General features: G+C 36.6%; 1 protein-coding gene across 3 annotated transcripts in view; it reads right to left on the bottom strand.

Moving 5' to 3' along the window:
* PHTF2 (putative homeodomain transcription factor 2) overlaps window positions 1-14841 on the bottom strand; it is a 134981-nt gene that overhangs the window by 73401 nt on the left and 46739 nt on the right. The window contains exon 1 of one of the 3 annotated variants that reach the window (XM_018047273.1): window positions 11724-11741. The exons of the other annotated variants lie outside the window; for them this stretch is intronic. Coding sequence (XP_017902762.1) covers window positions 11724-11726 — 3 coding nt within the window. The 5' untranslated portion in view covers window positions 11727-11741. Of the gene's footprint in view, window positions 1-11723; window positions 11742-14841 lie in introns of those variants that run through there. 3 annotated transcript variants of the gene reach the window in all.

The following is a 14841-nucleotide window of genomic DNA, read 5'->3' as shown; positions in this document are numbered from 1 at the left end:
CTGCCTTGCCAGCTGGGAAGCTGTCAGACCTATTAAGAAAGCAAATGAAAATACACAAAACTCCTCCGGAAGTACAGTTTACTCAGTTCTAAAAATATGCAAAATACTTAATATTATTAGTAACCACACGGATAACCATAAGGATTAAATGTGCTAAATCATATTGAGCAGACAACAGTAACAGACACGTAAGAGCTCAATAAATGTTAGCTGTCATGTCATTTTGATAAATTACCTAATGCTTCCCTTTCCTTAATAACACAGCATGAGACAAGGAAGGAAGGTATATATGCCTTTTTTGCATTCTTTTAATGTTTATCACAGGATATACTCTGGTTTATTACTCGAAAACATAACCCTGACTAAATGATGCATACATATTATGAATCAACACTACAGCACCTTCCTTGTTTACATATTTCAACAGTTAACTATAAATAGCATGAAAAGCTATATCATATTTATAAAGCAATTAAAATGCTAAGAGTATTAAAATATCTTGGTTATTTAAGTACCTTTGTATTTTAGAAAATACCTAACATATTACTGCCACTAACTCAATCATTTGAAATTAGAAATGAGATGATGAAATAGATCTAAGTTATTCAAAATCAAACACATTAAAGTGTTTAGCTTTCTTCCACTTACCTACATAAGATACAATTAATGTGGAGAAAAAGTTAAGATAAATTGCTCCTGGATGCTTAGTTCAGATTCCTCAGAATTAGAATCTAAGGGACCTGGACCACTATTATTATTGGTTAAGAAAAGATTTACTTTAATTCAAGAATCCAGGTGGCTACAAAATTGCTACTAAGAGTGACTACGGGAATTCCTTTAGAAAACAGACTGTTTCATCTTCCCTATGTAGAATTAGGAAAAACTTTGCAGAGGAAGGAATGAACTGTTTATCTAGATAGTAAGACTATGCTAAATTACTAATCTTTGTCAAGTGCTTTGTAAAGAATTTGTAATCTTAGGCTGTACATGGGTTTCCCTGATAGCTCAGTAGGTTAAGAATCCTCCTGCAGTAACGCAGGGGAACCCGGTTCGGTTCCTGGGTTGGGAAGATCCGCTGGAGAAGGGACAGGCTACCCACGCCAGTATTCTTGGGCTTCCCTTCTGCCTTAATTGGCTAGTACAGCCACTATGGAGAACAGTGTGGAGATTCCTTAAAAAATTGCAAATAGAACTACCTTATGACCCAGCAATCCCACTGCTGGGCATACACACCGAGGAAACCAGAATTGAAAGAGACACATGTACCCCAATGTTCATCGCAGCACTGTTTATAATAGCTAGGACATGGAAACAACCTAGATGTCCATCAGCAGATGAATGGATAAGAAAGCTGTGGTACATATACACAATGGAGTATTACTCAGCCGTTAAAAAGAATTCATTTGAATCAGTTCTGATGAGATGGATGAAACTGGAGCCGATTATACAGAGTGAAGTAAGCCAGAAAGAAAAACACCAATACAGTATACTAACACATATATATGGAATTTAGGAAGATGGCAATGATGACCCTGTATGCAAGACAGGGAAAGAGACACAGATGTGTATAATGGACTTTTGGACTCAGAGGGAGAGGGAGAGGGTGGGATGATTTGGGAGAATGACATTCTAACATGTATACTATCATGTAAGAATTGAATCGCCAGTCTATGTCTGATGCAGGATACAGCATGCTTGGAGCTGGTGCATGGGGATGACCCAGAGAGATGTTATGGGGAGGGAGGTGGGAGGGGGGTTCATGTTTGGGAATGCATGTAAGAATTAAAGATTTTAAAATTTAAAAAAATTTAAAAAAAAATACAAAAAAAAAAAAAAAAAGAATCGGCCTGCAATGCGGGAGACCTGGGTTCAGTCCTTGGATTGGGAAAATTCGCTGGAGAACGGAAAGGCTATACCCACTCCAGTATACCAGGCTATACATACTAGTGCTGTATATATTCTTATACTGATGAGAAAACAGAGGCTCTCAGAAAGTTCTGCATCTAGGGTTTCAGGGTAGAAATTCAAGTCCTGACTTACAACAACATGCCTTTTCCACTGCACTGCACTCTTTTCTATAACTTGGCCAGCATTTTCCTCAGTATGTTCCACAGATACTTGCAGGGGGAGGGGATGGGGAATTAAACAAACTGAAAAATTAACCATGTTTCTTCTATTTGTCTTATAGGCAGTAACACTACACAAAAACTATGAAACACTACACATAAACTATGAAATCCTATAATAAAGTTGTTAACCTCTATTTAACTCAATATTTGACTCAAACTTATTTGACCATAAAAATACCTCTATTCTAATAACACCTATTAACATCATACAGAAAACACTTGGGGAATGTTCAGTTCAGTACATTTCAGTCGCTCAGTCATGTCTGACTTCTTTGGCGCTCAGCCTTCCTCAAGCTAAAGTATTATGTTTAATACTTAATGTAACAGATATTTAGCATACAGAGACTATTTCATATTTACTACTAAATAAATTAAATCAAATTACTCAAAATAAGTGTCTGCCTTGGTATATGGCACATCACTGGCACTCAATATAATAAAGAACTACATAAACCAAAAGTTTTAATGCAAGTATTGTCTTCTGAAAGCACTGTTATCAAAGCAGAAAAATTTACCAAGCTCTAAATAAAAAGTAAAGCATTGAAATAAATAATAGAGTTACAAAGATAACGATTCCTTCCCTTATGGATTATCAGGGGGAATTAATTATATTGCACTCAATCTGTGGTAAGTGCTAGAATAACAAAATACCACTGTAACACAGAGTCAGAAAAATAACTGAATTTATACAAATACTACTAGTCATGCAGGCAGGAGGAGAAGAGAACGACAGAGGATGAGATGGTTGGATGGCATCACCGACCTGATCGACATGAGTTTGAGTAAGCTCTGGTAGCTGGTGATGGACAGGGAAGCCTAGCGTGCAACAGTCCATAGGGTCACAAAGAGTCGGACACGACTGAGCGACTGAACTGACTGACTCACTAGTCATGCCAAAGAGACTCAAAAGCCAACCTGAATAATCTCCTATTGGCAACACAATAATCTGAGCATCAATAACTGCAACAGGGTGAAACATTATCAAGTACCTTTAAAGCCAAGAGTTCACAATGATAATTAAAAACAAAGAATGGTGTTGACTTCTGAAGGTGGTAGGTAACTATAACATTAGTTCATAAAGCTGTTAAAAAAAAAAAACAAGAAAGAATCAAGAAAATAAAAATCGCCATATTCTTGCCTTACCGATAGCATGCATAAATTTCCTATATGAGCACTGGCAGGGAACACATAATCCAGTCTCCATGGGATTATGAAAGATGTCCTTCGGGGAAGATACTAGGTCTACCTAACTGAGTTAGTTTGGGGGTGGGGTGGGCAATGAAGTGGGCACCTCAAGCAGTAAGGTAGAAACCAGTATGGGGAGATGTCAAAGTTTCATTTGTTGGAGAAGTGGAATTAATTCAGTGAGAGCTGAAGGCTGGAAGAGGTGACAAAGGTTACTGAAATAAAATTTTTTTTTAATCTTTATGGTTTGTGAAGAAACGTGAGTTTATACGATATGTGAGAAGTCTTTGAAGAGTGTTATTAAATATGTAAGTCCAAATTTTCATTTAAGATAAATCACTCTGGTGGCTGTAAGGAAGAAATATTTAACTGGAACAAGAATTAAGAAACAATGAAGACAGGAAGATTACAGCAAATCTGAGAACTAGTTAGGAAATACAAGTAGTATATCTGAGTTCCCACAGTGCATCTAGGATAGTTTTCTTGTAGCACTTGTATGATCGTTTTCTGTTTGCACTTTGGTTCTCCCATGATGCAGAGCTGCTGTAGGGTAGTACTCAACGCCTAATACATAGCAGGTCCATCATAAATGCTATTTAAATACAGATGGGTGCAAATTCTAACAGGACATTATTTTTGGAGAGAGGGGGAAGTCTTGATTTTTTTTTTTAAAGGCTTTAATTCTGAAAGTCAAACTGTACTGATAAAACTTAAATGTATTGAGTTTTCCTTATATGAAGTCAATGTAATGAGGCTTCACTAACAATTTTTCCTAGTTTTCTACCAGTAAATAAAAATGAACCACGTGAAGTGTTGTGGCCACAAACCAGTAATTAAAAATTACTTTTTAATTAAAAATCCTTCTGTCTACCATTTTGATATTGGAAAAATAATACTTCATTCTCTGATTCCCTAAAACTCTATTAAATAATTAAATTTTAATAAGGCTATCTTTGGCTTGCCAGGTGGTGCTAGCGGTAAAGAACCTGCTTGCCAGTGCAGGAGATGGAAGAGACACAGTTCAATCCCTGGATTTGGGAAGACCCCCTGAAGAAAGAAAACGCAACCCACTCCAGTACTCTTGCCTGGAGAATTCCATGGATAGAGGAGCCTGGCAAGATACCGTCCACGGGGTCACACAGAATCGGACACTGAGGGCTACCTTACTTTCTTTTATATACTGTCTTTTACTTGTTTACAGTTATGCACCAACCCACTTCTTCATTAGATAAACCAGATAAAGAAACTAGATAAATAAACTAGATAAATCAGAACTCTCTATCTATAATTCCAATCTCATCATAGGAGGAGAAGGGAAAAGACACCAAACACAAAAAGCAAACTAAAGAAAATTTCATTAAAATGACCAAGTGTATCTTAAGGATGTTCAGTTCAGTTCAGTCGCTCAGTTGTGTCTGACTCTTTGCGACCCCATGAATCGCAGCACGCCAGGCCTCCCTGTCCATCACCAACTCCCAGAGTTCACTCAAACTCACGTCTATCGAGTTAGTGATGCCATCCAGCCATCTCATCCTCTGTCGTCCCCTTCTCCTCCTGCCCCCAATCCCTCCCAGCATCAGAGTCTTTTCCAATGAGTCAACTCTTCACATGAGGTGGCCAAAGTTCTGGAGTTTCAGCTTTAGCATCATTCCTTCCAAAGAAATCCCAGGGTTCATCTCCTTCAGAATGGACTGGTTGGATCTCCTTGCAGTCCAAGGGACTCTCAAGAGTCTTCTCCAACACCACAGTTCAAAAGCATTAATTCTTCGGTGCTCAGCTTTCTTCACAGTCCAACTCTCACATCTATACATGACAACTGGAAAAACCATAGCCTTGACGAGACAGACCTTAGTCGGCAAAGTAATGTCTCTGCTTTTGAATATGCTATCTAGGTTGGTAATAACTTTCCTTCCAAGGGGTAAGCGTCTTTTAATTTCATGGCTGCAGTCACCATCTGCAGTGATTTTGGAGCCCAAAACAATAAAGTCTGACACTGTTTCCACATCTATTTCCCATGAAGTAATGGGACCAGATGCCATGATCTTTGTTTTCTGAATGTTGAGCTTTAAGCCAACTTTTTTACTCTCTTTCACTTTTCATCAAGAGGCTTTTTAGTTCCTCTTCACTTTCTGCCATAAGGATGGTGTCATCTGCATATCTGAGGTGATTGATATTTCTCCTGGCAATCTTGATTCCAGCTTGTATTTGGGGCAAAAAATCAAATAGGAAATTTTTAGGCAATATACCCTCTCCAGCTTTTTATTTTCGTGAATCAATCCTTGGTATTGAATTAACGGCCTTCTCCCCATGTGCCATTTGGCAAATGGCAATTTAGTTTGTAAGTTACCCTGCTAAACAGCATTTATAAATGTCATTCTTTGTGAACTATAAACACAGAGCAGGTTAACACCAGTGTTTTAGATACTTCAGGCCTTGTAAAAGCTGGTACATTTGCCTAATTTTAGACTGTCAATGGCAACCTACCAACTTATTTCACCACTCTGTCTGTTACCATGGTTAAAGATAAACTGACTGCAAGATATTTGGAATATAATTGGCAAACTTATGTCCTTGACTAACATTTCTATTTTAAAGAAAATGAAAAAGATTAGAGACTAGTTTTCTAGTATGTCATAAAATATTAATATTTTTCTTACCAACTCCCTACAGGTATAAGCTTTAATCACTGAAAAACTTCAACTCTCTTCAATAACGTTGTTTCCTAGATCTTCTCATAATCTGTGTAAACAACTACTTTAATTTTTAGGCACTGTATCTCCAGCAACTGCTATAGGCAAATGAATATCTCCTTCTAAAGGAATAAATAGTTCACCTACTCCCCCCCCAAAAAAAGTCATAAACAAATAAGAGAACTGCAGTATTTCAAAGAAGTTATGTACTTTGTAGATATTCCTAGTTCTGGCATACCAGAATATTTGCAAAACAAAACCAAAAACCTATCGCCAAAACTCAACTTCTAAAGAGGACAAACATAAAATATTAAGCAATTGCGTGTTTATGTATTCATAATATCTTAACATACGGAAAGATACTTCAAAAACTTTAATAATGATAATTTCCTATTAATACTGTTTTTGTGAACTTAGTACTTTAATACTAAGGAGGACTGAATATGGATCCCCTTGGAGTGTGTAAACATTACCATGTAGCAGATCAGAAGAACTTTGCTAGGAAAGAGTACAAGGTATTTTTTTTTCCATTTTTTTCCATTTGCTTCACCCATGGGAGCTGACTCTACTATTTCAATTAAGTACAGGTAAAGCTTGCTTAAAAAGTGAAATTCAATAATTCATAGTATGGTTGACAGCTCTCTAGACTAGGTAAAGACAACCACATAAATAAAAGCAAGACCTTGCTGAGTTCTCTTATCTCTCAGTGTCTCAGTTTCCTCATCAGTGAAATAAAGATACTAAAAAGTTTAACTTCTAAGGTACCTTTTTCCCTCTCTACATTTCTGATTCCTTAGAAACAAGGTTCTAACACAAGGCAACCTCAAAGAGTGACAGCCTCAGGTCAAAAAAAAAAAAGAAATAAGAGTTTCTGAGTCACTGAAAAAGCTGTCGGCAGAATCAGCTCACTGGAGTACTTGAATTTTTACCCAACGAGAAACTTCCTTGAACCTTCCCTCACGTTTTGCTTCAGAGACGTCCTCCTTCAGTATCCACAGGGGATTGGTTCCAGTTCCTTACAAAAAGGGCATAATATTTGCATTTAACCTATGTACATCCTCTCGTTTACTTTAAATCATCTCTAGATTACTTACAATAACTAATACAATGTAAAATGCTATGTAAGTAGTTGCTTGTGCTTGGGAAAATCATATTTTGCTTTTTGGAACTTTCTGAATTTTTTTTGTTCCTGAACATCTTTGACCTGAGTTTGGCTTAACTTGAGGATACACAACCTGAGGATACGGAGAGCCCTGTGCAATGAATTTACCTATTATTTTACTAACTGATTAAACAAATAAGGATGAGGCCAAAGAAGTGAAAATTCATGAGAAAAGAGCACAGGTAAACTACAATGTATTACAGACCAAATCACAATGAACACAGCTAAACCACAATTAACAGCAACCACAATTCAGGAAAATATTAGAAAGTGATCATCTCTACACCATTTGCAGTAAAAGAATTTTTGGAAAAAGTCAATTTTTTAAAAACAAGTTTGGCTATTTGAAGAAATGTATCAGAAAATGTATCAAATAGTATGGTTCATTCTTCACAGTTACTATGTAAAATTAGGCTGTATTAAACTTAAGAAATTATCCTATTCCATCCACTTTTTAACGCATCATTTGTTTTGTTCCTTCCTAAAATACCTCTCCTGAATCATGAAAAAGTATTTCAAATTATCTCAGATAAAGAATGACATTTTACAAGAAAAAAGAAACTATTTGTTCTAGAAATTAAAGCAAAAAGCGAAGAAGAGAGCAACTAAATGCAACAATACAGAGCTATCAAAAATACAAAAGAAAATTGCCCCCTTCTTTTGATGATGTCTATTTTAACAGATACAGAAATGTCCAATTTAAAACTATTAACCAAAACTTTAAGTATCCAAATTTTTCTTAATAACAACATTCCATTATTCTCAAGAGGGAACAGAAGAGAAAGTACAGAAAGAGTGACGAAGCCAACGTGAAGTTGAAGGCATGGACTGGAATGATGCGTCCCCAAGCCAAAGAACGTCAGGGATTGTGTCTGCACAGAAGCTGCACGAGAGGCGTGGACAGTTTCTCTCCTAGAGCCTCCCGACAGAAGGAACCAACCGTGCTCATGCTGATTTTGAACTGCTGGCCACCTGAACCATTGGGAAACTACAACTCTGTGGTTTTAAGCCATCCAGTTTGTGGTCAATTATGAAAGTCCTAGAAATCTTATACAACTTCTTACAGTATCTTGATATTGCCACCAAGTTAATCCATTTCATTATCACAGTAAATCAAACAATGAAAATATATAATATGGAAGCACTCTGAAAAACAGATGCTACTTAAATATGTGGCAGTGCTAAGTACCTTCATTATCATCATCATCATTCAATCATTAATGTTAAATCAATACCTATGTATATTAATTCTTTTATTTAAAAAAAAAAGGTGACACCCTTTCAAACACTCTCATAAAAGAAATTACCTTTAAAAAGCCCTGAATATCCATGTAAAGTGCAGACAGTATACCATGTTCCTATAGGGGCCAGACAGGTGATATGAATGAGAGGTGAGGTAGGTCCAAGGGCACATATATTCACCATGAGGACTGTAGCAAACTCGACAGTATATTCCCTAAGTTCAGATTTTTATCTGAAACATTCTGCTCTTTCAATGTTGACTTGATTTTTAAAAATTTATCCAACTAAGCCAAAAACATCTGCAAGTCCTGCATGGCCTTATGATTCTCCAGGTTTCTCCCTTCAATGTAAACAAAGCACTGAGCCCAGTGTTTGACATCCAGCAAATCCACAAGAAGCAGTAGGTGTTGTTGTAATAATGGTTTATTATCACCTCTGACCTTTGAATACTTCCAGTAGAAGGACAGAGGCAGAAGCCAGACTGTAGCAACTCGAGGACCAATGGCTAAAGAGGCAATAAAGACAATGTAATGCAAGGAGATCAAACCAGTAAACCCTAAAGGAAATCAGTCCTGAATATTCATTGGAAGGACTGACGCTGAAGCTGAAACTCCAATACTTTGGCCACCTGATGAGAAGAACTGACTCACTGGAAAAGACCCTGATGCTGGGAAAGACTGAAGGCAGTAGGAGGAGAAGGGGATGACAGAAGATGAGATGGATGGGTGGCAGCACCAACTCAATGGACGTGAGTTTGAGCAAGCTTTGGGAGTTGGTGATGGACAGAGAAGCCTGGGGTGCTGTAGTCCATGGGGTCGCAAAGAGTTGGACACAACTGGGCGACTGAACTGAACTGAAAGACAATAGCACAGTCCTTTCTAACCGGAAGCCAAGGAACAGTAAGAGGGATGAGCAAGGGCAGAAGCTGGAAGGGGAGTCGGGAAACACAAAACATTCTTTATTAAGGTTTCAGTTCAGTTCAGTCGCCCAGTCGTGTCCAACTCTTTGCGACCTCATGAACCGCAGCACGCCAGGCCTCCCTGTCCATCACCAACTCCTAGAGTCCACCCAAATCCATGTCCATCGAGTCAATGATGCCACCCAACCATCTCATCCTCTGTCGTCCCCTTCTCCTCCCGCCTCTGTCGTCCCCTTCTCCTCCCGCCCTCAATCTTTCCCAGCATCAGGGTCTTTTCAAATGAGTCAGTTCTTCTCCTCAGGTGGCCAAAGTATTGGAGTTTCAACTTCAACATCAGTCTTTCCAATGAACTCTCAGGACTGATCTCCTTTAGGATGGACTGGTTGGATCTCCTTGCAGTCTTCCAAGGGACTCTCAAGAGGACTCTCAAGAGTCTTCTCCAACACCACAGTTCAAAAGCATCAATTCTTCAGTGCTCAGCTTTCTATTAAGGTTTATATACAGATTAAATGAAGCTTTTTTAGAAGTTTTTTTAAAAAAGTTCACATTCAACAGATGAATTTTATAAAAGTTTCTTCAGTGTGTTTTTCAAAGCAACCTTAGTACAGGAGAAGAGCGGCCTGAAAGTCAGCAGACTTGAGTTTTGGTTTTATCATTAATTCATGACTATGATCAGGTTATTAGATCTACAGGCATCAGGTTTCTTATCAGTAAAGCAAAAAGTTTAACAGGAACTAGATGATCTCTAAAGTCAAACTATTTTGACGACTGCATAGTTTCTTTCTTCCTTGTGAATAAAATTCAAACTCAAATTATTTACCTTAGAAGCACCCAAACTGGAGAGACTGTGAGAATGGAAAATTTCAAGAACTTCATGACCGAAATAGGGGAGAAAAGTCCTAAGTGAAAAGGTAAATATTTCAGTAACTAAACTAACCAATCTATTTCTGCTAGGAAAAATCTTTATTTTTGGCAAGAAAGTGACTTTGAAAAGGAAATGGTGGAAAAAATGAGCAGTGACTGAAGCAAAGAAAGTTGAGGTTTATAAATTATACTTAATCATGTCTCTGTTGCATAAGTATTAAATATCAACTAAATACCTACTGTTCTAATACTAGGTATCAGAAGACTGATATTTCAGGTTTATTTACAAATAAGAATCTTTTTAGCCTCATGAGAATTTTTAGAATCCATGAAATAAACACTCTGAAATAAGTTAGGGGGACTTCCTCTGATCAGTGCACAGACTATGAAGCAATTATAACAGAAATAACTCTCATTCATTGAAGGCTTGCCTGTGAAGAGCACTTTGCTAACACTTCACATATGTCATCAATTAATCCTCAAGTAAATATAAAGGGCATGACTGAAGCAACTTAGCATGCAAGTATGCAAATATAAAGGACAATATTTATATATATCATGAAAGTGAAATTCAGAGATGAAACTTATCCAGAATCATACATGCTTTCAAGAACAAGGATTCAAAATCTTTTGCCAACCCCAAAACCTGTGTTCTGGTTACCATGAAGACATACTGCCTCATACACTGGTCAAAGGGTCAGGCTGTGACTAAAAGGGAGCCTGAAGGTTCTGTAAAGCTAGTAACATTCTCTTTCTCGATCTGAGTCCTATTTTGTAAACAGCAAACAAACAGTCTTGAACATAAGCAGTTGCTCAGTTTGTAAATATATATATAAATATATAACATATATATAATAAATTATAATCTGTGTGGTTCTCAGTATGTATCATACCTCAATAAAATTTATATATTCTCTATATGTTAGTTGGGACTCTTTTACAAGTAACAGTCCAATTTGAACTAGCTTCAACAAAAAGGGGAAACATCAGCTAAACAATTCAAGGGTCAGAGCTGAAGCTAACCTCAGGGTGGAGTGAACCGACCACTGAATAGCATAGTTTCTTCTTTGTAAATAAAACTCAAACTCAAATCATTTTTAAGAGTGATACTGCATATTACTGAGCAATTCATAAACCAGTAATAAAAACCTTTTTAAAAACTGTATTCAAAGTTGATTTACTGCTTCACAAGCCTTTCAGACACACAGAAGAAGCATTAATCTCCTCAGCTTAAAAGAAATTGAGGCTCACACAGATTAGGTAACATACTCAATATTACAAGCTAACCAATATCACAAAATCAAATACAAATGCTCTTTTAATCACATCATACTATACGGCACAGTAGTTTTAAATTACATTAAAGATTTAATGATTCCTGTAAGAATATAGTTCAAGAAAAAGAAGAGAGAGAAAATGTGATAAATCCATTGGTCTGAGGCTCAGGACTTCTATGTTGGTAGATGTTAATCTTGTATTTACTCTATAACCGTTCAAAGGGGAAAAAAAGGACTATACAGGAAACCACATACCATTAGAAAGCATTTCTTGGTAATTATTTAGCATGCCTTCAGCTGCAAGGAAATTAAACTTCAAGTAGCTGAAAAAAATGAGGGGATAGTATCTCAGACAATAAGAAGTTTCAAAGTAAGATATCTCCAGAGTTAGTTAATTCCGAGGCTCAAAAAATCCTAAAAAATTCAGGTTCTTTCCATCTTTCAACTCTGCCTGTTGTTCCCCTCTGGGGAGTAAGTTTGCTACAACAGCTTCAGGCAGCAGAGATTCACCCAAAATGTACAGAGACAGGAAGCAGACACTGTATCTCATTTCATTCATTTATGTTAAATTATATATTTATATATATCACCTAGAAAATGCCTGGTACATAATAAATGTTATATAGCTTTTGCTATTATTATCGTTGGGTCTCCTTCTAAGATATGGAAGACCTTCCTCAGAAGTTTTCGTATCTCATCAGCCAGAAACGGAATATGTGCCTCTTTCTAAGCCAACCACTGGGCAACGGAAATAGACTTCCAGACTGGCTTAGACTGATCAGGATTCATGCCATCTGAGACTAGATACATGCTCCCAGGCCACACAGCTCTATAATCATTCCCTAACAAAATAGAGGTTCTTCCAACAGGGAAAAAGGTTGGGAATAGTTTTGGTAGGAAACCCACTGTATTCCAGTCCTCCACACATCCTCCTTAAGGAGCTAAAAGGAGTGTGGAGGCACCTCTGGGGATATTTCTACAGCAAGCAAAGTTTTTTGCGTGTACGTGGCAGGAAGAAACAAGTCAGCTCAAGGAAAGCAGGAAAGAGACAGATAAGACACCTCTGATGAAGCTCTGATCTTAGAATTCAGTCAACCCTGAGATGCATTTCACCACTTTTCATAGGTTAGTTTGAAAGACAAAAAATGTCCCTTGTTTTGCCAAAGATAGGCTGAGTTGGATTTGTCTTACCGCAAATTATAGCACAGGTTTTTGAAAATGAAAGCTGACACTTAATACTTCTCCACCATCTGTGTGACCCTGGGCAAGTTATTGCTCTGAAATGCCTTACATATGTCCTTAGTACACACACATACACACACACAAGTATATACAACTGAACTTTACTAAAATGGTAGAGAATTTAATGTTCCCAACTATCAATAGTTGACAGTAGTTATCAATCAAGTTCATGATACTAAGGCCAGTTTCTCATTTAAACTACTAAATAAATTCCACTGTTGGCTCATATTTAAAAGCTATTAAACATAATTCATTCAAATTTTCTTGCTGGCTACTGACTCCATAAAAGCAATGACCAAGATGTATACAGCTCTTCCTCATTCTATAAAGTAAAGTTCCCTGTTTCACTATTTCTATACAGTGTCACTAGTGCCTCCTTAAAATTTGGAGTTTTATCTGGGCCACTCTGCTTTTACATACTCATTTCCCGAAAACATACCCTCATTCTCTCATAATATGATCTACATATTTACAATAGAACTCTACAGGTCATATTTTTTTAAAAGAAATACTTAGTGTGTCAATTATCTTTGAACTCCTATAACCTAAGCCCCTATTTAGGATGCCTTCTGAAAGATAAATAATCCCGTCTTCTCAGGAACAAGAAAGGAGAAATGTGAAAGACAAGCACTGTATTATTTAAAAAAAAGAAAAAAAAGTTCAAAAGCCCAATATTAATCAAAAACTATTCTGGTTTCTTCTATTACCATTCTTGAGGGTTAAATGAGTCTTCCAAATTAACATTGAAAATCACTTTGCTTCAACAGGAACTTTCAAATTCATGACTATAGATGGCCATGACAATACAAAATGAAGTTTAGAATTAGACACTAGTGAACTTTTAAAATCTCAAAATAAACCACGCAATTTATTAAAAGTTTTTTTAACAAGATATTTACCTAGGCCGTCAACACACATTTTAATACTTAAAACCAATTTATTTGTACTTATTTTCCTCCTGGAAATTTCCCATCTGATATTAGAATTCATGTTCATAGCAGTCCATAAATCAAGTAATGGTCTTTGGGGGTAGCTCATTTTCATTACTCAAAACAAAATTATGAAAATGTCACCATTTTCCAGTTAAAAAGGTGACTCTAAAGTGAGTTACAAGCAAATAAATATTCAAGAAAATGAAGTTGAAATTTCCCGGTTTTTATTTATAGTGATACCTCCTAGTATATAACATGAGTAACTACTGAATGACAGACAAAATCAAAGAATGCTAAAATATTAAAACATTTACAATCACCTAACCCAGGACTTCTTCATGTGGGGCTTGAATCAGATGTAAAATTTTGTTTGTTCCTTATATACACTTTTCTGGAAATAAGAACCTGGAAACTGGAAATTTCATCACAATTTCAAAAAGATAAATGACTAAAAAGAGGTTGTGAATCATTATCTAATTCAGAGAAATGAGATTCAAAAAATCAAATCATCTGCCCATAGTCAAATAATCAGGAATATCAAGCTTCCGTACTCAAGCCTTCTTTTTTTCACTGAACGATGAACACCTCTGAAAGGACTTCTTTTTACTAGGATATATTTAAGAGGAAAACAAATCTGTATGATCTAAGAGCAGTGAAAGGAACTCTCAGGCTGATGATAAAAGAAAATACCAAGATGACAGGTGACAGGCATGACTTGAGAACAATCCACCGAAGAATGCGGCAGGTGGACAGAGGGTTCTAAGAAGGTCATTCCCAAGAAGGAAAAAAACAAACTGGTAGAATACCCGAATGTGACTGACTATAACAAAAGTTCTCCAGTTCTGTCAGAGACTTTCAAGATCTAGAAAAACCAAGCAAAAAATATAAACTATTGCACTGAAAGGAAATACTATCACAGTATATTACATTGTAAATGATTTCTTATTGATTTTTGACTGTATAATTAGGATTTCATTTTTTTATGATTTGTCCCCACTAACCCGCCTCCATCCTCCCAATGACTAAAAACTCTGGTTAAATAAGTATTCAGGGCATAGGAATTTAAAACAACTACCTCTGGGAACAGAGCTCAGAGGCTGGATAAGGATAGGAAAGGCTACTTACAGGTGCTATTTTGTTTTTTAATAAGCCTTGAAAGATTAAGTAATGTTTCCAAGAAAATTAAATTTAAAAGCAAA

The sequence above is a fragment of the Capra hircus genome, chromosome 4, assembly GCF_001704415.2.
Source record: "Capra hircus breed San Clemente chromosome 4, ASM170441v1, whole genome shotgun sequence".
Taxonomy (NCBI): domain Eukaryota; kingdom Metazoa; phylum Chordata; class Mammalia; order Artiodactyla; family Bovidae; genus Capra; species Capra hircus.
The sequence above is the reverse complement of the archived record's forward strand: the minus strand, read 5'-3'. Positions and strand labels throughout refer to the sequence as shown.